At 51.8% G+C, this 25,134-nt stretch overlaps 1 protein-coding gene across 1 annotated transcript in view; it reads left to right on the top strand.

Annotated features, from left to right (window-relative positions):
- Positions 1-25,134, top strand: part of PAPPA2 (pappalysin 2) — a 207,889-nt gene that overhangs the window by 76,154 nt on the left and 106,601 nt on the right. The window contains exons 6-12 of the mRNA XM_024551729.3: positions 4,895-5,188; positions 6,835-7,027; positions 10,364-10,485; positions 13,614-14,097; positions 17,057-17,185; positions 20,672-20,763; positions 22,440-22,633. Of these exons, the coding sequence (XP_024407497.2) occupies positions 4,895-5,188; positions 6,835-7,027; positions 10,364-10,485; positions 13,614-14,097; positions 17,057-17,185; positions 20,672-20,763; positions 22,440-22,633 (1,508 nt within the window). The remainder of the gene's footprint in view (positions 1-4,894; positions 5,189-6,834; positions 7,028-10,363; positions 10,486-13,613; positions 14,098-17,056; positions 17,186-20,671; positions 20,764-22,439; positions 22,634-25,134) is intronic.

Genomic DNA, 25,134 nt, shown 5'->3' with positions numbered 1-25,134 from the left:
CTACCCCCGTCCACCGGTCTGCTCTTCACGGTTCCTTAGCACAGTGGACATGAGGAATAAACAGGACATGAGGAATAAACAGGATGTGTGCACTGCGGTGCTCCGAGGAAGCACGAGGAATTCTGGAGTCGTTAAGGGGGCAGGCTCCATGGCCTGAGCAGGAGAGGACCCGGGTCTGGGGCTCATCCGCTGGCTGCTCTTGTAGATCGTTCATTGTCAGAAGTCGGCTTTCAGCGGACGGGCTTGTCCTGGGTGCCTTGGGGTCTCACACTTGGGTTAGCACTCTTGGGTATTGAAAATCTTTGCGAAAGTTGCCCTGAAATTGGGGTGCTCCAAAGGTAGGTTCGTGCATTCAGGAGTAGGCAGAGTAAATAAATAATCACCTTCATGGGTGATTAGTTAGATATACCGTAAATAACCTTTATCTCTTCCAATACACATCATAGTCATCATCGATTCCTTGGTGCCCGGAACAGTGCCTGACATGGAATAGATGCTCAATAAATGCTAAATTATAGAAAATAGGTTTTAATGCATATTCTGTAGAGCCGAAAATCCTGGCATGCAGTTTCGTGCGTGTATGTGTGTGTGTGTGAACTGCCCTCACTGAGAAGCAGGGAAAGAATTCCATCATAAGTCCTCAGTGCCTCAGTAATAACATCTTTCGTTTTATTAATCAGATGACTTTTCGCCCAGGAGGTGGGAGTAGCCAGAGAGCCCGGAATACTTGACAGTTGGGAGTAAGAATGGCTGAAATTGTATGAAAGGAGACCAAAAAAAATGACGCCAGACTCTGCAAAATCTTCACCCTCCACACATTCTCATCTAGGTTTAGCCTCGCCCAGAGCGAGGACTTCCTTCTAATGAGACCACAGGCTGTAAATCTAAGAAGCCAACACAAGGCTTGGAGGTGAATGGTTTCTGGTCTGGTTCTGTTAAAAATGTGCTGCCTCTTCTAGCTCCGTGGTGTTTTTGTTTTTTTAATGTTCTCCATTTCTTTCTCTACCTTTGTGTATCAGTCCCCCTCTGCCACTTGCTCCGCCTCTCCCCTGGACCCCCAGGCACACTTCCATGGCTTTGCCCCTTCCTTGTGAACAGTGCATCTCGAGGAGCGCTTCGTAGCCAGTGACTGGAAGTAATCACGTAGGCACCTGCGGACCAGCCCGCAGCCTCCGTGTTTTATGGGCATATAATATTCAGCCCTGAAAGTTTTACAGAACAGTTTTAAAGTCATTTCCACTTGTGTCCTTTTTCTCAAACTGCCTGAGGGTTTTTTTGGGTTTTTTTTTTTTTAATGAAAGTGGCTTTGGGAACCAACCACTCTTCACCACACGCTGCCCTGGCGTTCTGATGCTGAAGCTGGGAACAGCCTGTTGGAAGCTGAGGGTGCAGCATCACTTTGGGAGCTTGGCCGTCCGCTACTTAGCGTTCATCTTCTAATCAGCAACGGCCCTCTTTTCTTCCCCTGCACAGTCCCCTAGACCACACAACAGCCCCGTCTTATGTGTCAGCTTGTCCTCGGTAATCTCGGCTGAAAGTTCTCCCGGGAAGGCGCCTGTGCTCCCTGGCAGTCCCTTAGGCAACAGCTGTCCCACATGTGGCCAGCAGGTGCTGAGTCCAGGGAGCCCCGTTTGTGTGCTGTTCTGCGTACACTCAGTGGTGCTGGCAGGTAGTGAGTTCAAGCCCAGTCTATACACTCAGGTGTGCATGCAATGTAGCTCTTATTTATCCTTCTATCCTTGAACTTAATCTCTATTTGGAGCCCTATGTTGCTGGGTAGTAGAAATGTAGTCAGTTGTTTTGCCTGGGGCTGTATCTAATGTGATCATGGCTTATCAAGGCCAAGGCCATAGGGGAAAGGACCATTTTGTCCTTGGTCGCCAGGTGATGCTGGGCACCTGAGATGACTCTTGCTTCCATCACAGGTCCCACCTTTGGGGAATCTCTGGGAGTTTCTCTATCCCCCTTCCCTTTAGCTTCACTGGTCAGCCATTCTCCCCTAGAGCTAGGCACTTCCCCAGGACTTCATCACTGGAGTGAGGCAGGATCCCACCATCAGATCACGTGCACTGTTTTGCATCTTGACCCCTTTACTGGGGTCTCAGAAGGGGCAGCCCAGTCCGCCTCACCTGGTCCCACTACCACCCGTACATGCCCAGTCTTTTCCTTTGATTGAGTCACTCTTCCTCCAGCTTAGGAGAACCCTTTCTAGGCTGAGACGCAGTGGTGACGTCGGTAACACAAGGCAAGGCTCACTGTCCAGCACTCCTGTGCCGTGCCAGCTCAGCCCCGGAGGCCTCTCAAGGCCCAGACATCACAGGCTTTGGAAACCTCACAGCCAGAAAAGGACCTCCTCCCCTGTCGCTTCTCACGCTGTCCTCTGCCTCCCAGTGGGGTAATGAACGAATGCAGGGGAGTCTGGCTCCCTGAATCGGCAGCGGCGTAAGGGGGAGGGAAGCAAGGAGCCGCTGGGGTAAAATGTTGGTATTTCCAAATTGTTACCCTCCATTCAGACTATTGCTTCTCAGTCTTCCCCAGGCAGGTGCTTCTGGCCTTGGCCTCAGCCCCTAGGCAGCCTTGCTGGACAGGAGTCTGGGAGGCCAACAAAGGTAGAGAGAGCCTGACTGTCTCAGACTGAAGACTGAGGGGCCACGGGGTGGTTGAAACCGCATTTTGGCACGTCTTGCTACGTCCTGCTTCAGGGTGGTGGGTGAGAGCAGAGAGCTGAGGGAGTGGATCCTGTCCCCGCTTCTAGCCCCGCGCTTTATCCCTCTTCTGTGTTTGAGGTCTCCAGGATGAGGACAGACAAAGGTGAACAGTGATTTTGAGTATAGGAAACGATCGCTGTATCCCCTGTGGCTAGGGAAGTGGGAAGGGAAAGGCAGTTGGTGCTACAGGATAAAAGTGTCTTGTATGCACACAACCCACCTGTAAGATCTATGAAGAATCAGGCTGACAGCCCCAATCCCATAGTATTTCTGTTCCTCCGGCAACCACTAGTTCAGGCTACTGTGAGTCATTTTTGAATACCAGTGTGCCGTCTATGAAGAGAATGGGCACCGGTCTGTTTTTGCCTCTGTCCAAGTCTCGTCTGTCTTCCGGGTGCCTGTGAGTCTCCAGGTCAGAACAGCATGGAGACAAAGCATGAGCAGCTTAGGGGCAGGTGCGGGCTCCCTGCGGGAGGCTCTGTGTCCACCTGGTTTTCCTCTGGAAGGCCTGCCTGTCTGTGGTCACACTCTCGCTTCTGTTCTCTGGATGAATGAAGGTGGTCAGGAGGGAGCCAGCAGGGCGGGGTGGGCGCCCGCGTGCGTCCAGGCTGCAGCATGTACTGAGAGTAATGTCGGTGGGTGGCCTAATGCACACCTTGAGTTACTTTGTTCTAGAAAATAAGCTAAATGCTTCTTTGTCTACATGACTGCTTCAGTCTTCAAAACAACCCTTCGAGATAGAAACTCTAGTTATTACCATGGAAGAGATCAGGGATAGCCTCGGGAGCTTTCAAGGAATGTTCCGAAAGGTAAGAATCGATGCATTTCCAGCAAGTGTCCGCAGCCAAAGACGGAGCCCTGGCCACTCCAGAGGCCGTCCTGTGTGAGAGAGGCTCCGTGCAGTGGTGTGAGGACCCCCCAGTAGCCCTCAGAGCCTGACCCATGCTGCTGGCCGTGGAAACGGACGACGGTGTAGGCAGCAGCGTCAGGAGATGATGCCGGTTTGCGTGGGCACGGACATCAAATGGGACTGGGGACCAGCAATTGCGCAATCATTTCATCTCCCCTCAGAGCTCTGGGGAAGGGACCGCGCGTTTCTCTGACACGGTGGGGAGAGTTCACAGGTGCTGAGACCCTCGCCGGTCTCACGTGCTGGGGAGGGCAGGCACGGGGCCCTTCTGGGGAACTCAGTTTTTATTTATTATTCATCATGTCTTGTTCCTTCTTTCTGAAAAGAAGTGCTCGCATTCCTCTTTAGATTTTGGGCAACAAGTCTCTCTGCCTCTCTCAGGCTTTGGCATGAAATGTGTGCATGCGTGTGTCATTTTTTATCAAAACATCATGGAACTTTTATAAACTAAACCATGAATTAATGCCTTTCCCCTCCCACCCAGATGGGTATGGGTGTGTGAGAATGATTAGGACCCACACCTCTAATAATTCATAACAAGCCTCAGTTGGAACAGAGAGGAGAAGAGTGGGGGTTGCTGTGTGCAGCAGAGAGCGAGGAGAGGGTGATGTGGTGGCAGGAGGCCACGCAGATCTGCAGGCAGAGAACCTGGATCCCGGGAAAGCCCACAGCAGATCTGAACGTGGCGTGCCTGACCCTTTCCAGCCTTTCCCTTCCCCTCGGGCTGTGGCGAGATGGGAATCTTGGAACACAAATTACAAGGCCGAGGTGGTGACAGTCCATGATAACACAAATTTCTGCACGTGGCATTTATGGTTGTCTCGCACAGTCCTGCATGTTAGCTCTCAGCAGCCCGGGTGAGGACAGGAAGGGGGCTTAGGGATGAGCCACTCGCCCCCTCACTTTACAGATGGAGGGCCTGGAGGAAGCTTCAAGGGCAGAGCACGGTCCTACAGCTGGTTAGCGTCGGGACCACATTGCAGTTGGTTAAGTTCTAGTCCAGTGCGGCTCCACAACCTTGGGCTCCAGTGGGAAGAATTACTGTACGCAGCCCAGGACCTCCTGAATGCGTACCCTTCCTTCTGCTGTGTTGTCTTGTCTGTATTATTCTCCCTGTCATTGGGGGTGGGGGGTGACATGCTTACTGGTTAGCTCAGAGGGTGTTTGTGGCCCAAGGGAAGAGCAGGAACCAAAGCCATGAGAAGTTATGTGTCCCTATGGAGGCTGATGTGGAACCCTTGATGCTCAGTGATGTTTTCCAAACCTTCCCTCTCAGGTGGCGTTGTCCTCAACCCGGCCTATTATGGGATGCCCGGCCACACCAACATCATGGTCCACGAGGTGGGGCACGTCCTGGGGCTCTACCACGTCTTCAAAGGGGTCAGCGAGAGGGAGTCCTGCGATGACCCCTGCAGGGAGACGGTGCCCTCCATGGACACTGGGGACCTCTGTGCTGACACGGCTCCCACCCCCAAGAGTAAGCTGTGCCAGGACCCAGAGCCTACCAATGACACCTGCGGCCTCACCCACTTTCCAGGGGCTGCGTTCAGCAACTACATGAGCTATACAGGTACCCCAGCCGCCTCTCGGGGCTTGTTTTGGGTTAAGGTTGCACAGGGAGCGGGGGACTGGGAGGGCGGGGGTGCGGGAGGCACAGAGGATTATCAAGCAGTTGGTCCTGCCAGAGTTGAAGTATGTTCCTCACGGCCACCTCTTCTCTTCATGCCTTTGAAGAACTTAGAGAAACATTGAGTTGTTCAGAGGTCTCGTTGACTAGTTTCTCCTTCACTAGAGAGTAAAAGAAAAACATACTTCTACATTGGACATTTGAAAACAAATGTGGCTCAGTGGGTTGGGCATCATCCTGCAAAGCGAAAGGTCGCTGGTTCAATTCCAGGTCGGGGCACATGCCTGGGTTGCAGGTTTGGTCCCTGTTCAGGGGGAGTGTCGGAAAGGTCTGCTGTTGCTGTTTCTCTCCTCCTCTTTCTCCCTCCCTTCCTTTCTCTCTAAAAATTAATAAATAAAATCTTAAAGTAAAGAATGATACTCTCCTGGCCTTGGGAACAACTGTGTTGTCTGGTCTTGCTGTCCTGGGTTATGCTTCTTCTCTGTCCCCTGACACCTTCCTTGTTTCCGGCAAAAAGCAATACTGGTCATAGTCCCCTGTTCATGGATTCGGATTTATCACTTATTCCTAAAATTAAGGACAGATTTGATTTAACAGCTCGTTCAGTGGTGAAGGAAGGAGGTAGTTCTTCTATAGGGTCCAGGGGCTAGTTTGGTGATAAGTTCTAGAACTATCCAAAAAAATAAAAGTCATAAAAATAAACCATAGGACCCTGGTCCTATCCTTGAAGGGAAGGAGGAGCAGTGAGCTGGGCCTGTCGCCTGTCAACAAATCCCTGCCCAGATCTCACTGTGGTGTGTGATTCAGGGGCGTCACACTCACAAGGGCCAGTGCCTGCACCCGCCCACCCTGCCAACAAGGACACAGCGGCCCGTGCCAGGGCAGAGTGACTGGACAGCGGGCTGCAGAGGCCAGAGCTGTTTAAACCCCCGCCTTTGAAGTGGGCAGAGGAAGCGTCCAAGAAGCAGAGGGAGGTGTTTGATCAGTGTGCTTTCATTGGAAAAGGCCCAAAACTAAGATAGCTCCCTTCCTACTGCCACAAAAACTGTCTCTCCAACGGGGAGATTCGGCTGGCTCTAAAAGTGAGGTGGGGACCACAGTTCCAGTCCTGCCGCCTCCTTGACCTTTGGCTCTCTTGCCCCCTGAGCCTCTTCACTGAAGACTCACTCACCTTGGCCATAGCCACTGCGCCCAAAGCAGGTGTCTGCAGCCCCACAAACCTGCCCATGTAAAACGGCCGAATGCTGAAACACTGCCACCTTGTGGCTTCCCGAATACGCAGCTGTGGGCCCAGAGCAGCCCTGTACCCCGGGCCCACCCTGGCCCAGCCCCAGGCCAAGGTAAGGGCCCGGCTTAGAGACAAGCACGTGCTGCGCTCTGCCTCTCCCCCGCTTGCAGACGAGACACGATCTGGAACAGAACACGTGTATGCGTGCGACAGGTGTTCGTGGAGCCTACCAAGGGTGAGGTGTGCTGTTGGGTGTGGGTGCGGGAGACTCAGGTGTGAACGAGGCAGAAGTTGTCCCCACTGTGGTGGCCTTGGCAGGCTAAAACCCTCATCTCTCTCCTTCCCTTTTCTGTCTCCGCAGATGACAACTGCACTGACAGCTTCACCCCTAACCAGGTGGCCCGCATGCATTGCTATCTGGACCTTGTGTACCAACAGTGGAGTGACGGCCGGAGGCCCACCCCCATTCCCATCCCTCCCGTGGTCATTGGGCAGACCAACCAGTCCCTCACCATCCACTGGCTGCCTCCCATCAGTGGAGTGGTGTATGACAGGTAAGAGGGGCCCTCGCCCTGGCTGGGCCACGGGTCTCCTCTGTGGCGTCTCTGCTGTACGAGGGGAAGGGTGTGGCGGCAGGGGAGGCCCAGCTGGGAACTGTGCAAGCGAGCCGCTGCGGGGGTGCCCCTCCAGCCTGCCCAGTCCCTTCCCAGCGGCAGCAGGGCTCGTGGGCTACCCTGGAAGCCAGGGGCTCATCACCTGTGCCCCCACCTTAGTGAGGGGCCTAGCAGATGTTTTCTGCAGAAGTCACCTCCTCCGCAGACTTTCGGGAGCTGTGAAGGGTTGCCCAGTAGAATAGAGGTGAACTGATAACACTGAGATGGCGTTGCCGCCTGACGGGGCCAGCCCTTCTCCTTGGGGGAGGGGTGCTGCAGAGGCTTGCCCCTTGCACAGTGGTGTTGGGGGGAGGGAAGCACGGTGTGTTCTTGCAGTCAGTCCTGGGGGAGGGTGGGTGAGTGGGTGGGTGGGTGGCAGGCTGTCCACCACCACCAGCTGTGCATCAGGGGCTGACCTGGATTACGAGGGTGTTTCTAGAGCCCTCTCTGCCTCTTAGTGTACCCGGCGCCTACACCAGTCATGGCTACCATCTTGTGGCCTTGTCTTTATCTGTTCATTTTTCTCTCTGCCTGCTCAGCTGGCAGCGCCTTTGCCTCTTGGCCTGCACCGTAGACACCAAACACGTGTGTATCGCAGGGAATCACTACATCTGAAATTAGTCTTTACTCATCCTTTGCCTGTCGGTGGAAATGGACACCGGGGACATTTTTGTCCAAAGGAGAGAAGGGGAAGAGAAAGACCCCTGACCATTGAGGGGGGACGGAGGGCTGTGCTTTAATGAGAAGGACCAGAGCCCCACCCGTGACCTGCACCGGCGCTCTGCTTCCCAAACCGGGCACTGTCGTCTGCTGATGGGGGTGGCTGAGGTCTGCTTGGCCCTTCTGTGGGGGACGCATTCATGCCAGGCTTCTGACCGGCGGTGTCCCTGTTTGGTCCTTCCAACAAGGACAACCCCTGCTGTATAAGCGGGCCACTGGGGGCCTGGGGCAGCCCACAGTGCTAGCCCAGCCCCACAGCTGAAGAGAGGTGGACGGGGGACATCTGTGGGACTTCAGAAAGGGGGACCACGAGACATGTTGTTCTGTTAATTTAGCGCTGTCCTGTAGATGCCCCTCTCCTGTGTGTCACGCTCCCTCTTGAGGTGAAGGCCCCAGTGAAGGAGCTGCGTGTCCCTGGGGCGTGTTTCCTGAAAGCTGAGCCAGGGGACAGGGAGACACAGGGATGTAGAGGGGAGAAGGCCAACCCCTTTTCCAAGTTGTGACCCCATCCATCTGGCATCTCGCCATCTGCCCTCTCGACCTGGATGACGCCACTCGAGCACCTCCGTCCATAAAGCACTTCCAGGTGTCACAGCACCCGAGCGCTCGCAGGTCCTTGTGACGGGTGACCCTGTGCAGCCCCGGTGGCACTGGCCCAGCAGTGAGTCCTCCACAGGCCTGTGCAAAGCGGAGTCTTACGCCCGTTTATGTAACACATGTAAACAACTTAATCTTTCGGTTCTCTGTCTGGTGCAGACGTTGCGATAGAGCAGGCCTCAGCGCTGGCTCCCCGTGAGGCTGCTGGCAGGGAAGGCCTCGCGCGCTTCCTCTCCCCAGCTTGGTGGGCCGCAGCGCTGCGGCCTCCCCACACGTGTGTCCGGGGAGACGCACGTCACACACCCCTCGATTTGTGTCACGCTGGGAGTTCTGTTTACTCCTCCGCAGCAGGAATCTGGAGTCCGTGTGTCAGTGAGGAGGCCCGCCACGCACTTCGGGGAGTGTGGTCTGGAGCTGTGTCCGAACAGACGGGGCTGCCGACAGCAGTCGGAGGTCAGGACACCTTTCCGTTGCCAAAGTCCGGGACCCTTCACAGGGTCCCGGACTTTGCTCAAAGGACTTAAGATAGTTGCTGTGACCTCAGGCAATTGACTTAATTGCTCTGAGCCTGAGTGCCCCCCTTGTATACACAGGCTTCTTAGGAGATTAGCCACAATTTATGAAAAGCACCTCGGGGCACCACGCCAGGCGTCTCAGGGGCTGGTGGCATCATTGTGACCCCTCTTTAACAAAAACACTAGCTCTCTAGTATTTTTACCCAATACAACTTTGTCCCTTACCTGCTGAGAAACTTTGATTCAATGCTCCATTTTCAGATGTGTGGTCCACAGTTGGGCTTCTGAAAAGGTTCAGAGTGTCAGAGACGAGCCTCATGGAGTGACTGGCCCTTGTTGTGTAGCTATTGTCTGACCTTTTCCCTATGACCCCAGATGCGGTGCTTGGAGAGGTCTTCATGGGCTGCAGGGATAGTCTCAGGGAGTCCCGCAAAGCACACCCCGCTGGAGAGACTGCTGAGGCCCGTGCCTGTACCAGCTGCTGGGCGTGGAAAGAACGGGCTCTGTCTGGGTCTGGACCCCCTCACGGGCGAAGGAGGGGGCATGGGAATTCCCAATACACCAGCACAGTGTCCTAGGGCAAGAGCCAGTAGGTGCAGGGGGCTCTGGAGGAGAGGGTGTGGGCCACTGGGTGAGACTGAGTGCCCCTGCCAAGGTTACAGTGGGATGGGTCTTGAAGGCTGTGTAGGAGTTCACTAAACAGAGAGGCTTGGAGAAGCTGTTTGGCAGGAGAGAGAACAGCACGTCACCATGGAGCTGTGTGAAGGGTCTGATGTGTTTGTGGAATGGTGACTTGTTCCTCGTGATGGGGGCCTAAGATTCACGAAGGAAATGAAGCAGGAGGGGCTTGTGGAGGACCTTGGATCATGGTAAGGGATTCAGCTGCGTCTCCGTAGGTGACGGAGGCCCAGGGGCATTGCATTTCATAGTGCTCTGATTTTACGTATGTGATTAAAAGTGGGGAGTTTAAAGCCTAAGTCCCCATATAGCCAAAAGTTCACTCTAAAAACTGGTGTCCGTTTGGGCGGGGGAACTGCAAGTCGTCTTTGGGTGACTTGCTGAGTCAGCGAGGAAGAAGTCAGACGTCGGAGGACTCAGATCGCAGTTCCTTTGCGTTGAATGCACGAGGCTGGAAGCTGCCCACCTTCATCCCCGGAGGCCTCCTCCAAGACCTCGTGTAATTTCTTCCGGCTGCTAACCGTGAGATTTCTTCCCAGGCCACTATGGGCTTTACAAAGAGGGGGTTCATACAAGACGGAAATGATAGGAGAAAGAGTGGTGCTCCCTGTTACCCCACCCCAGGGTCTCACCACCTATTGCCACTCCCCCACCCCCACTGAGGTCTTCCGCATTTCGTTTTTCAAGTCATCTGATGGATTCTCCCATCTGCCCCTTCCTCCCGCAGGGCGCCAGGCAGCGTGTGTGGCAGCTGCGCTGAAGACGGGGCGTTCCGGCAGTATGTGCACTCGGCGTCCTCCCGGCGCGTGTGCGACTCCTCGGGGTACTGGACGCCAGAGGAGGCCGTGGGTAAGGGACCACGGCGTTTTCATTCAGACCTGGCGGCCTCGAGACCCCGGCTGGAGGTGGAGGGTGGAGAGGTGGCGTGTGTGTGCACATGAGGGCGTGTGCGTGTGTACCCACGCGTGAGTGTGATTTGCTGGGAAACGCTCTGCCTGGTACCTGTGTGTGCCAATGTCCCGCCTGTGCCACACGTTGGTCTGTGGTGGGGCGGAGATCAGCTCAGAGGCTCGAGGGATGGAGAGGTCCGCTGACGCTGGCGGAAACTTAAGGGTGTGAGAGCCCAGGCATGGGGTGTGCTGTGTGCTTACTGCCCATGGAGCGGCCTTGCCGCGGGGCAGCGTGGGGTGACCTGTCACTCTCTCCACCAGGAGAGTGACAGAGAACTCGCTGCGGGGAACATGCACACACGGGCGGAGCCAGGCTGGGTGGGCGTGGGGTGTGCCAGGAGCTCCAGACTGATCATTCTCATTTCTGCCGTTTTATGAGTGTATTAATCACTGGTACTGGTTGTGCTTTGGATGCGATCTAAGCTGGGCTCCAGGAGTGGGGAAGTGTCCTCAGCTGTCCCTTTTCCCGTCTCTCTCCCAACTTCTCTGTTACATAGTCACCCACATAGGTGTGTCATGGCCTCTGAGACAAATCAGAGCACACGTGTTGTCCCAACTCGAGTCCCGAGGGTGCGGTTATGTGAGTTCAGCACCTTCTGAGGGCTGACCTGGCTTCCGCATCACCATCTCCAGTGCCTACCTAACCATCCTCGTTCCTTTTCTTGTGTTTGTGAAGCCCTAGAAACTACTCGGTACCCTGTGCTGGACAGGGTCCTATTCCAGTTAGTTTGTGGTCTTGATTCTGACAGGAAGACGTGGAGAGTACAGGCCTACAGGGCCCACAAGCTGTCCTTTTGGGCTCCCAGTCGCTCACAGGGCGGGAGCCCCGGGGAGAAACCTGGAAGGAGACAGTTCGCTTGACCAACTGTATAGGACTCCTTTCCCCCGAGGGTTCTCGGGACAGAGCGGAAAGTTACTGTAAAATTCACGTTGGCGGTGCCCTGGGCTCACTTAGAGGTTGGCGTTTCTCAAAAGGCCATTTCCGGGACAGGCAGTTCGTCCTGTGCTGGTGTTTCCATGCCTGCTTGACTCCCTGGCGCTGCACTCTTTTCTTTTTAATTCTTGGGAAAATTTAAAATGATCTCGTAGAAGCGAAAGGAAGGAGAAGTTCTGGGTTCGAATTCTCGTTCTGTGTCCCGAGGCAAACCAAGCCCACTCTGAAGGCCTCCACGTGCTTTCACGGGCGGTCGTAATGGGAACTTTCTGCAGACAGTGCCGCTTTCGGGTTTGCTTCCAAAAGCCTTTATGCTGCCAGTGCTTGGGGATGGCCGCTGGGAAGTACCGCTGAGAAACACTGGTCTCCTCTGCCTTGGAAGGTGAAGAGCCGAGTCACTTTCGGAATCTGCACCATGGCAGTAACTGAACCCCCCTCGCAGAGCATGCAGAACCTCGTGCGTGCGCAGACATGCCCCGGTCGTGTTTAATGATGCCCAACGAGCTGTCACTGGCCACCAGCTGCTTTCTGAATTCTGCGGGGACCAGAATGCCGAACCAGGCGCATTCCCACTGACATGTCTCCTTCTCCGTGCGAACTTCCCTGGCTCCCTGGTCTAAAGTAGCCTCTGGTGCCATCCCGTCCTGCTTCAGCCCCTCATGCCCCTTCCCTTTTCTTCAAAGAGGCCGTTACCGCGTGGAATGACCCTTACACCTTTGGCCTGCTTGTTGCTGCACCTGCCGCCCTGTTATAAGATAGGTAGTGCGAGGCCTTCCTCTGCCATGTTCGATGTTCGCTCTCCAATACCTAGATTAGTGCTGGGTGTAAGAGAGGTGCGCAGCCCACTTTTGTGGAATGAATGAATGAACGAATGAATGAATGAGTGGATTCACAATATAGGCAAAAAATAATAAGGACCTTAAGATGTAACACACCCAACACACACAGCCACACACACACACACTTAACGTTTGAACTGGTTTCCTCTGGGTTTTAGAGTATTGTTTGTTTCCCATACTCCGGAGAGCTAAATAATTCTGTTTTTGCAAATGTAGCTTGCAGATGTTTCTCTGGAACATTGTATAAATCTTACGTACTAGCTAATAAGGCAGGGGTTAAATGGTACTTTTATCGTAATGAGGAAATTGAGGCTTAAAATGACCGGTCACCACCACACAGGTGACCACACAGTTGCGCCTGGATCCTGACTCCGCGCATTCCTGATCTGGCACTTTGCCTGCGAGTCCCTCGTGGGACAGAAAAGAAACCTTAATATTTACGATATTTGATTTTTCACCACTACATTTTTGCTTGGCTACTGACTCCATTTCTCTCCACTGAAGAACAAGTGCTCCCGCAGCCTTCTGCGAGCCGTGACAGGCCGGCTGGCACGGGCCTGAACTGGGTGTGTGACGGCCAAGGGGCCCTCTTAGAGGATGAAGGAAGTTCTGTGACGCCAGGTTGAGACAAGCATTGGCCTTATTGACAAATAAAACAGGGCTTCAGAAGCATTAATTTATCCTAAATCAGGGGCATCAAACTCATTTTCACCAGGGGCCACATTAGCTTTGCGGTTGCCTTCAAAGAGCCAAAATAATTTTAGGACTGTGTAAGTGTAACTACTCCTTAACTGTTCAGGATTTGAAATTACATTTAGCCCTTTGAAGGCAACTGCGAGGCTGATGTGTCCCCTGCTCCCCCACCCCCGTGAAAATGAGTTCGAGACCCCTGTCCTAAATTATTAACAAACTAAGTATAAGCAATTCCCCTCCGATCAAGGAATCTGGAAGGACGTGACTTAGCTTCTTTGTCTCAGCCTTGTGTCCCCACCTGGGACGTGGGTCACTGCACTCCCAGGGCCCAGCGGGAGCTCTCTTGTTAAAGGGCACCAAGGAGGGGACATGGAGCAAGACAGGGCTTTGAGTTGTTACTCCTTTGTCCTCAGTAGTACTTGCGGCCCAGCCCACTAAGCTGACCAGCTTCCTTAGAAACTGGTTCAAAGTTTTCTTCTTCTTCTCTCTTCTTTCTGGCTGCTGATAACCTGATAATGGTCGTTCCCAATGTGTCTGTCCTCCCGTCCGTCTCTCTCGCAGGGCCTCCAGACGTGGACCAGCCCTGTGAGCCGAGCCTGCAGGCCTGGAGTCCTGAGCTCCACCTGTACCATATGAACATGACCGTCCCCTGCCCTGCAGAAGGCTGCAGCCTGGAGCTGCTCTTCCAGCACGCGGTCCACGCCGACACCCTCACGCTGTGGGTCACCTACCTCTCCATGGACCCCTCCCAGGCACTCTTCGATACGGAGATCTTGCTGGAGCAGCAGGAGTCTGTGCACCTGGGCCCCTTAGACACTTTCTGTGACACCCCACTCACCATCAAACTGCACGTTGACGGGAAGGTCGTGGGAGTGAAGGTCTACACCTTCGATGAGCGGATGGAGATCGACGCAGCGCTCCTGACCTCCCAGCCCCGCAGTCCCCTGTGCGCGGGCTGCAGTCCTGTGCGGTACCAGGTTCTCCGTGAGCCCCCATTTGCCAGCGGCTTGCCCACGGTGGTGACGCACCGCAAGTTCACGGACCTGTGAGTTGGGAAGTAGGGCTTTCTACACCATGGTGCTTCCCAGGGTTTAGGGAGTGGGTTTCACGTCCTTTGCCCCCCTGTTTTATACTCTGACATACCCTTAGGTGGAGAAAGGTCCAGAATCTCAGAGGGGACTTTATTCTAAAGTGGCATATCTGAGATGAGGACAGATACTTCCCAGAAAGGGACAGGCAGGTGTTCTGACTGGTGAAGCCCTCGCTAGGATTATGGAGAGAAGAGGTTAGCGTATGAGGAGTTTCCGCTGGACTAAAAGTCATTGCCACAAATAAGCTGATCAGAGTCAGGTAGTCCTGTCTGGTGACACAGTTGAATTTCTGATCCTTTGCTAAACCTTTCCCATCATCTGCCCCAGCTCCCCTCACGCTCGAAGGTCACAGCCAACTCTTCTGTGGCTAAGCAAAGAAGCCAGCGGCCCTGAGACACCATGTAGCTCCGTGACTCACTCATAATGTGGCTTCACGTTTTCCCCTTTTCCTCATCCCTCCCTCGCTCCCGCCCTCTTTCCTTCTGTTCCAACTCTCCTCTCCTCCTCTGTCCTTCCTCCGCGTGCTGGGTTCTGCCGTGCCCCCGGCACTGTGTGCTCGGTGCCAGGGACCCGGCTAAGATCAGGGCACTGACCTAAAGTGTCCAGAGCGGCAGGCTGGTATCCCCACTGACAAACTCTCCTTCCTCATCATGGTCCTCAGAGATGTCCTGAGGGCAGAACAGGGGTAAGACAGAAGTTTTATCAGAGGTGCTATATTGGTTGTTTTGCTGTGTTAGAAATAGTCACAGACAAAACGTAGTGGGTTAAAACAACAAACACTGTTTCTCATGGTTCTATGAGTTGGCCAGTGTTCTCACGGGGACTGGCTTGGCCGGGGTTAGATGGCCCGGGATGACCTTATGCACACGCTGGAGGCTCAGCTGAGGCGGCTGACGTGTCCGGGAAGACACAGGCCCCTTTCCGCACCATCTCTCATCTCCGGTGGGCTTTGCCTGGGCTTGTGCTCTTGGGGGCGAAAGGGTTTCCAGCAGCAGGGAGGGCTCGCCCCCCAAAACGCTCACATTTTTCAAGCCTCTGCTGATGTTGCTCATGATGACATTCCACTAGCCAAAGCAAGTCTCACAGCCCGTTCCAGATGCAAGGGGCAGGTGCGAGACCTTACCTGTTGAGGAGAGGACTGGCAAAGTCACGGGGACAAGGGGCATGCCTCTGGGACGGGAGGAGTTTGTGGCTCTTTTGTTGTCTACCCCAGCTACAGAGCAGTAGAGGACACTGCTCGCCGTGGGCTTCACTGTGTCGGTCCTTTCCTGTTTGCTCTCTGGATTAGAACCAGAAGGCAGCGAAATGGTCAGTGAGCCAGTGCAGATGGGAAGCTAGATCATGGGGTACATTTTAAAAGAATATCATTTTTGAGATTGTCTAATTGGGCAGTTAAAATGGTATTGAGTATCTATCTTAATGTCCGCACACACGTGCACACACGTGCACACACACCCACAGCCACATGCACAATCTTTAGGGTCCATAGCACCCATTCTGTAGATGAGAAAACGCAGTTTTACTTTGGATGAGCAGAGCTAGTTAGCGGCCGTCTCAGGATTCAGATCCAGTTTTCTGACCGAGTCTCGTTTCGGTGTCCTTTCCTCAGACTGCCTTTCACAGATTCAGGTCATGGAAGGCTGGGGCTCCCTGCTGCTGAATGTCCCCCCGCCCCTGCCCAAGAAGCGTAAACTCAAGCTGATGCTTCCTCCCCACCCCTCCCAGCCACAGAACAGTGAGAGACTTTTACGTGAGGCTGGACGAGATGTCCAACCAACACCGCCCTGTGAAGGGCGGCCATCAGGGTTGACTAGAGTGCAGAATTGGTTTTGCTTTGGAAATAGCTGGCACTCTCTCACGAGAGGATTGCCTCCCTGGCAAAGGCTAATATAGAAATCAAAAAGTCTTTAATACTGGGGTGTCTTTCCTATTAAAATAACTAAAAGCCAGCACAGAGGTTTTTAAAGGTGTTAGTGAAGCCCCGGGACGTTTGTTTTCTGGCCGTGGCTGCATCGAGAGGGTGGAGCTCTGAGGTCGAGCTGAAGAGTCTGCTGAAGACAGGTGGGCTTGGCTGCTGGTGGCAGTCCCAGCAGCCCTTTGAGATCCACCCCGCCCTGACCTTGACTTTGACAGTAGTTTTCCAATTAGGGCAGGCACCAGACAAAATTAAGATGAGGGGAGAATTTGTCTTTGGGACCAGCAGCACCCCCACCCCCCGTCGAGCCCCCATGCCCTCTAAATGCCCTGTCTCTCCTGCTCCCCACCTGATGAGTGCACTTGGACTCCAGAGAGAGGCTGGTGAAGAAGGCCTTCTGTCTCTGCGGCAGCTGGTAAAACCCACGCCCGGTATAGTTGCATTGACAGGTTTGGGGTGGGGAGTAATTTCACACATGTCCAGCCGGGCATTTCCTGCATCCCCTGGTAAGATGACGGTGGACGGACGGTGGCCTCAGCTCCTAAAAGGAAGCAGTGCTCTGTCCCCTGAGGATTCAGTTTCCTCAAGGCGAGAATTCTCCTGAGAGACAAAAGCAGACAGAACCCTATAATCCAGACTCGAGGAGGGCCTCGCCGAGCCCAAACCACCCAGTCTCACCTTCTGTTTGCAAACACACGACTCCTACAAGAGTTGGTGGGTTTTTTTAACATAGTAAAGATACACCCGAAATACACCCCCCGCCCCCGAGTTGGTAGGACTTGTACTGAATCGTGTTCATTCGCTCACCACTCACTGCACACTCACTATGTGGGAGGTGCTGGGCAAACAGCGATGATGCGGCTCAGACATCCCGCCGCTGTGGAAGACCGTGCGCCCCGATCTTCGGTTCAGAAAACGTGGGATATGTGTAAGGGAGATGTTGCCCACAGCGTTTCTTTTAAATTCCTGCAAACTGTCTGGTCCATCGGTTTCCACAGGGAGGTCACACCGGGGCAGCTGTATCAGTACCAAGTTCAAGCTATGGCTGGAGCAGAGCTGGGAGAAGCCTCGCCCCCGCTGAGCCACGTCCACGGAACTCCTTACTGTGGAGATGGGAAGGTGGCAGGGTGAGTATCGCGCGTGCGAACCTGAGAGCAAGGACTCCCTGTCCCCCGCCCCACACCCTGCTCCGACCTGGTGGTTAAGGAGGGGCCCGTTTTATTTGGATCTCACCCCAGAGCACTGAGATACTGGGGGGGATTTGGGGTGGGGGGAGGCTGTTCAGGTTTCAGAGAGCAGCTGTGGTTCAGGGAAGGGATTCATGGGCGGAAGGTTCCTTGTCCAATGATGCCACGAGGGGCTGTGAGGCTACCTTTTGGGGCAGTGGCCTGCCCTATGCTGCTCGCGGACTGTGATCTGAGGAACACAGTGTAGCTTTCTGAGCTCCACCTGCTTATGGGACCCTTGGAAGGCCTAGTGCGGTGTCGTTCGGTTCGCAGCTATTCCGTAAAGTCGCCAAGGTGAAGACAGAATCAGTCCTTCGGTTTCTTAACATGCCGTGTTCTTTTATCTATTGCTCTGTTGCGACACCCACCTAGGGGACTACTAATTCATTCTGGTTTGCCTGGAACTTGCCCGAAGTTAACACAGAAAACTCGGTGTCCCAGCTGTCACCCTGTACCAGCCTGTCCTGAATGCTGCCCTGGCTTCCTCTGTCTCTTGCATAAAGCTGCTGGGGTAGGAGGCTGTGGCTTGTCTTAGATGCTGCAGGCTTCGAAGGTGGCCTGTTTTTAATTCCCTGGACCAAGTGAGAATACACTGTACCTTGAGGCCCTAATCGCAAGCAGTTCTATAGCCTTTCTTGGGGTCCCACCCCACCATTTAGCCATTACTGAACATTGTTTATCTTCCCAGGCTTATGAGATCCTTAAACTTTAGTGTCAGTCTGTTCCTTTTCATGGAAGTCAGAACACCAAATGTTCCCAGTCCGCAGTAATATGTGAAGGTGGTTTAGGTTACTTGAATACCCAAACCTTGCTCATTTGCTGCCAGCTTCTGCCCAACTCAGACTCTGTGTGCTGCCTCTCTTCCGCTATCTCAAATTTCTCACTGGGGAAGCCTCACATGTGCACCGAACAAGTCTGGCTCTTGTTTTCCCTGGTCTGGCTGCCTCTTTTTAAGTCTGCTGCCCGCCAGTTAAGGTATTTGGGGGCTTGGTCCCCACTGCTGCCCAGGCGGGTTCCTCTGTGCACAGCCCTCTGCCCTGTGTTGTAGCCTCACTGGCAGCTGTGCTCTGGCGGTGGCCACCTCGGGGTCCCATGATGCCCCATCTGCCCAGGGATCTGGGCCGGAGGAGTGAAGGGCCCTCTTCCTCACTTGGCACTGCACATTCTCTCCTGCGCCTTGAAGCAGCTTCCCCTGAGCAGTACCTGCTTGGCTACGGGGCCTCACAGGTCCCGTATCAGAATATCCCTTGAATAAAGCTTCTGCCCGCGGTCCCTCTCTGAAGAGAGCCATCCTCAGCCCTGCCATCCAGAGGAAAGGTGGCTCGGACCGGCTGCTCTGTCTCAGCTGGCGGCACTCTTTTACACATAAAACAGAAGGGAGCCACGCAGATTCCTTAACCCCCTGTTCTGGATGGCACTTCTCACTGGAGCGAAGTGCTGATTCGCTCCGAGGGAACCACAGATCCGCAGAAGGCTGGGGGCCTGGGGCCTGGAGTGGTGTTTGTTTAGGACTTAGTGTCTCAGCAGGTGCCACCCAGCACGGGGGACGCCGGCCGGTGTGACTGCTGAGCCTCGGAAATGTGGCAGTTACAGTGAAGAAACGGAATTTTATTTAATTTCAAATAATTTAAATTTAATTTAAAAACCAAAATGTGATTCAGTTATCGGAAAAACTGAGTTCCTCTTGACCTGAATACAGACCAAGTGTTTGAATTCAGATGTACCGTATGTGGAAAATACACATCGCATTTCGAAGACCTAGCATTCAAAGAAATACTGTAACATCTCATTAATAATTTCCTATACTGATTACATATTGGAAAGTTATTTTGGATATATTGGGTTCGATGAAATATGTTACTAAAACTAAATTCATCTGTTTTTTTAAAAATCTTTAAAATGTGACTTCTAGAAAATTAAAAAGTATATGTAATATGGGTCTTCTATTTCTATGGGGCAGCCGTACACAAGATGACACAGTATATTTATATTAATTGTTTACAGAATCTTCAAGATGAACATGAACTTGACGTTTCCTTAATCTCTTCAATTACGTTATTTTGTGTATCTTTTATCTTTTTTCCATTTACAGCTTACCATTTAAATGTGATTATCATGCAGTTGTATCTATGTCCTACTGCTAATTTACTTTGAAACGTCCTCGCATCCAATCTTTTCATCTTCTCTCCGTCCCTGTGAGATGGTATAACTCTGAACTAACTTCCCCACCTCCATCCAAATCTAGTTAGTTGTGTCAGCGTTTGAGGTTCACAACAAAAATGACATATTTCTTCTCTCAGTAAAGGGTGGGGAAAAGCAGCTCTACAGTTGTGAGTGTGTGAACTACAGAGTTTATTCTGGTGTTGTTATTTATTAGTTATTATATTATTTTCCGTACCAACAACTGTAAACTTTTGCCCCATCCTGTTTCTCCCCTGCAATACATATTAGCTGCCACCAGGTGGTAGTAAGGAGCAAGGGCCAGGACCTGAGCCTCAGAGATGCCTGGACAGAAGAAAGGCTGCCATTGGCTGCTGAGTCTTCCGGTATATGTAGACAGATTTCAGTTCTGCAAAACCCTGACTTTAGCAACTGCACCTAGATTAAACAAAGAGTGCAAACAAAGAACTGTCAAATGAACAGAAAACAAATCCACACATAGACAAGCAGGTTTCCTCCTCACCAAATCCACTAATTCTCAGGTTTCATTCATAAGAGGGCTGGTAGGCATTTTCTGGCTTGAGACCACTTACCAGACAAACTGTTAGGACCCTCATGGGTCTCCTAGATGTTTCTGAGCCATGAGCTACTTGAATTTTGGGGATTCCCACAAACCGCTGGACATGCCAATCAATAGTCATTGCTTAATTCGTATCTTCCGTAAATGTCTCTGTACTTAATTTTCTGTGTGTGTGAAAGCATTCGCTTAGCGCCCACTTTTTCCCAGCTTATACTTCTTTATTTTTTCAATTGCAGTTGGCATTCGGTACCATTTCATAGTAGTTTTAGGGGCACAGGATCGTGGTTAGGTAATTACATACATGACAAAGTGAGCCCTCTGATACCCACCTGGCACTGTGCACAGTCCTCGGGTCCCTGTGACTATTTCGTAACTACCAATTTGCACTTCTTCTTCCGTTCACCTTTCTCACTCCGACCACCCCGCCCCCTCCCCTCTGGCGACCATCAGTCTGTTCCCTGCATCTACAGATCTGCTTCCGTTTTGGTTGGTTGTTCATTTTGTCCTTTCCCCCTGATGTATGAGTGAGGTCATCACAGCTTGCACTTTTTCATGTGTAATGAGGAGCTGTTAAGAGGCTAAAATTGGGGCAGCACAAAGGAAGAACCACTTCCGCACGTCTGTACATGCCTGGCTTTGCCTTGCAGGCACCTGGGAGAGGAGTGTGACGACGGCGACCTGCTGAGTGGAGACGGCTGCTCGAGGGCGTGCAGCCTAGAGGAAGGCTTCCGCTGCGTGGGTGAGCTCTGAGGGCCTGTGTCGGCTCGTGTCCCGTTTGGGAGGCTTTCCTGTGTCTCAGTGTTGTGAGAGCCCTTGATGTCCTGTCAGATACGGCTTCCTGATGATGGTGATGATGGTCGTGGCAGCGACATTGGGTGTGTCTGTTGTGTGCCAGACGCTGACCGATTCACGTATATATAGGCTTAGAGTCCAGGCCTGGAAACAGTGGCCTACTCTGGGCAACTAAAGCTCAATTTATCCCAGACGGATCTTAGACTTGAATAAATTATTAAAAATTTTTTGTTTCATTTGTTGATTTGAGAGAGAGAGAGAGGGAGAGGAAGAGGGAGAGAGGGGCATCGATTTGTTGTTCTACTCATTCGTGCATTCACGGCCTGATTGCTCAATGAGCCCTGACTGGGGATGGAATCTGCAACCTTGGTGAACCTGGATGACGCTCTAACCAACTGAGGTACCCAGCCAGGGTGGCTTGAGTAAATTATTGAGGAAAATGACTAATAGGCACACGTTGATGGGTCATGAAAATTCCTGGACCAGCCCTGTGGTATTGCTGTGAAGAATTAAACATACGAAGATGGGTATAGTAATGGTACATTTTAGTACTGATGTTATTGAATGTGTACTTATGTTTTGATTGATTTCGAATCGTGGTTTTATTTTCATGTTTATTTTGAGTAGAAATGGGAAATTAGAGATGTGCCACTACTATTAATTGTTCCGTGTTTTGGTAGAAAATGCAGAACTTAGTAAACGGCTCTATAACTGTACCTTATCTTTCTACGTTTGAAGCTAGTTTACATAGACGTATCAAGTACGATTCACTCAGTCAGACTTACCCTGGGAACAAGTATGGCACGTGTCCAGAGATACAAGCTTGACTTACTGCCCCCGATGGTTTTTCTTAAGTGTCCGTTTCTCACCTGTTTGCTCCTGAAGGCAGTCCTCTCAGAGCTAGAGGCACTGTGGGGTCCTGGGGAACCCCCAGAACCTGCATTTTATAAGCTTCGCTCAAATCCAAGTTCTGTGGCTTATAAGTCCAGGGAATTTGACAAGTCCCTTGAAATCACTGAGGCTCAGGTTTCCTATTTATGAACCAAACAAAAAGCACATACCTCACATGGCTGCTGTAAGGCTAAAAGAAATAATACCTAGTAACCCTCGAAAACCTGGGGCCCATATCGCCCAGTTTCAGATCAGTTGTATGGCGAGTGGAAGAAACTGTACAATTCAGCAGCAAGACGTAGTTTAGCAAAACATAATCCCTCAAATGCCTTAATATTTTAGAAACCATGAAGGGGAGCCACAAACGTCACACATGATCCCATTTATTTAAATTCTCTTTCTTGTTCTATCCACTTTCTAATATCCCCAGCTTCCCCCAAGTATCTTGCTCAAACTATTCTGTGTAATTTCTTCCTACAGCCGCACAGCCGCCTTTTGCTCCCCGTGTCTTCTCCCCCAACCCCACCCCTCTTTATACCTTTGTTACATAGGTGGATTCTACCACTCTGCCAATGAAAAGGAGTTCTGCTTTTTGGGGGGTATGTGTGTGTGTGCTGCATGTTTGGGGTGGGCATTTAGACTGTCAGTCATGGGATTGTCTGGTGAGCGGCAATAAAATGTAACTATTTTTACATGACACATTTTCAAACGTCATGCGGCATGTTTTGACAGGGGAGCCGAGCCTGTGCTACGTATTTGAGGGAGATGGGATATGTGAGCCTTTTGAGAAGGAAGCCAGCTTTGTAGACTGCGGCCTCTATACCCCCCATGGGTACCTGGATCAGTGGGCTACCCAAGCTTACTCTGCTCATGAAGACAAGACCAAGTGTCCTGTTTCCTTGGTAACGGGAGAACCTCATTCCATGGTAAGTCAAGCCAAGACTTGACTCTTCTGGCTTTAACATCGCATTTCGTCCTTACTGAACCCTGAATAAGATGATGGTAAGCGAAAAGCTTCTGGAGTAGCAATTAAATCTCATCCCCACCCTCACCTGGTACCCTGGCCAGTTTTCATCCATGTGCCTTTGGCCATGCAGTGGTTGGCTTCAAGGTATGGACATCTGCTCCAGATTAACCTCAGAAGTACACATACCAGAAGTTACACTTTGTGTTTGAGAGAATGTATTTTAATAGAAGAAAAGGAAGCAGTAAACAGAACGCCTGGCTTACACCACCGGTCCACCAGCATCACTATTGTTATTACTGAGTGATGTTGGACAAGTCGCTTAACCTCTTTGGGCCCCGATTTTCTCATACGTAAGATGGGTATAGTAACCCTTTTGCATTCAACTCAATGGGTTACTGCAAAGATCAAATAAGATTTAAAATATATACCATAGATCAGAGTGTAATTTGATTTAAAGAATTCTTGCTATTGAAGGAATTCTAAAGTTAGTACTAAAAACAAATTCTTAGGTAGACGATTTTTCTAAAATAGGCATCTCAATAAAGAGGAGGTCCTCTGAGGACCCTAAAGACTGGCTTCTCTGAATTCGAGGTGAGTACTGGAGAGCGGGTGAAGAGCTTGGCTGTCGGGTACTATTCCAGGGTGTCCATTGCCAAATAAACTCTTCCATTCCTCAGAACAATTGACAATACAGTCCTTTCAAGAGAAGGGAGGGTTAGCTCTCTAGGTGTCTCAGGCCAGGGTGAAATCACTGGATTTTAGACTTGAGACATCCCCAGGAGACCGAGGGACTGGCCAAGGTTGGTGCCCCAGTTCCAGAAACTCATCTTGGACCAGGGTGTCTTCTGGGGTCCAGCTCTTTGCATCATTGGCCTGCAACTTCCTTCCTCCTGCTGGTAAGATGACTGACGTTCTTCAAGGCACGCCATAGGCCTTTCTGGCAGGAAGAAGGAAAATAGGTGCATGCTAGCGGTGTCTTTCTTCCTTTCTTAGGAAAAATGGCAGCTTTTCTGGCGGTTCAACACTGTAGACTTCCACCAACATCTTATTGGTCAGATCCAGGTCACCTGATCACCAAGGTGATCAGTGACCTGATCTGACCAATAAGATGTTGGTGAAGTCTACAGTGTTGAACCGCCAGAAAAGCTGCCATTTTTCCTAAGAAAGGAAGAAAGACACCGCTAGCATGCACCTATTTTCCTTCTTCCTGCCAGAAAGGCCTATGGCGTGCCTTGAAGAACGTCAGTCATCTTACCAGGAGGAAGGAAGTTGCAGGCCAATGATGCAAAGAGCTGGACCCCAGAAGACACCCTGGTCCAAGATGAGTTTCTGGAACTGGGGGCACCAACCTTGGCCAGTCCCTCGGTCTCCTGGGGATGTCTCAAGTCTAAAATCCAGTGATTTCACCCTGGCCTGAGACACCTAGAGAGCTAACCCTCCCTTCTCTTGAAAGGACTGTATTGTCAATTGTTTCTGAGGGAATGGAAGAGTTTATTTGGCAATGGACACCCTGGAATAGTACCCGACAGCCAAGCTCTTCACCCGCTCTCCAGTACTCACCTCGAATTCAGAGAAGCCAGTCTTTAGGGTCCTCAGAGGACCTCCTCTTTATTGAGATGCCTATTTTAGAAAAATCGTCTACCTAAGAATTTGTTTTTAGTACTAACTTTAGAATTCTTGCTATTGAAGGAATTCTAAAGTTAGTACTAAAAACAAATTCTTAGGTAGACGATTTTTCTAAAATAGGCATCTCAATAAAGAGGAGGTCCTCTGAGGACCCTAAAGACTGGCTTCTCTGAATTCGAGGTGAGTACTGGAGAGCGGTGAAGAGCTTGGCTGTCGGGTACTATTCCAGGGGTGTCCATTGCCAAATAAACTCTTCCATTCCTCAGAACAATTGACAATACAGTCCTTTCAAGAGAAGGGAGGGTTAGCTCTCTAGTGTCTCAGGCCAGGGTGAAATCACTGGATTTTAGACTTGAGACATCCCCAGGAGACCGAGGGACTGGCCAAGGTTGGTGCCCCAGTTCCAGAAACTCATCTGGACCAGGGTGTCTCTGGGTCCAGCTCTTGCATCATTGGCCTGCAACTTCCTTCCTCCTGCTGGTAAGATGACTGACGTTCTTCAAGGCACGCCATAGGCCTTTCTGGCAGGAAGAAGGAAAATAGGTGCATGCTAGCGGTGTCTTTCTTCCTTTCTTAGGAAAAATGGCAGCTTTTCTGGCGGTTCAACACTGTAGACTTCCACAACATCTTATTGGTCAGATCCAGGTCACCTGATCACCCTTGGTGGTCAGGGTCCCGAGGAGATGAGCACTTATTCCGAGGTGCACTGTCCCCTTAAACGAAATTGGAGTTTGTTATATGAAAGGGAGGAGAACTGGATATGGGAAGGCAACTAGCCGTGTCTGCCACACTCCCTCAGCCCAGTTCTGGCACCTTTCTCAGGAGTTCTGTGCC

The sequence above is a fragment of the Desmodus rotundus genome, chromosome 12, assembly GCF_022682495.2.
Source record: "Desmodus rotundus isolate HL8 chromosome 12, HLdesRot8A.1, whole genome shotgun sequence".
In the NCBI taxonomy this organism is placed as follows: domain Eukaryota; kingdom Metazoa; phylum Chordata; class Mammalia; order Chiroptera; family Phyllostomidae; genus Desmodus; species Desmodus rotundus.
Note: the sequence above shows the minus strand (reverse complement) of the source record. Positions and strands in the feature narration are given on the sequence as shown.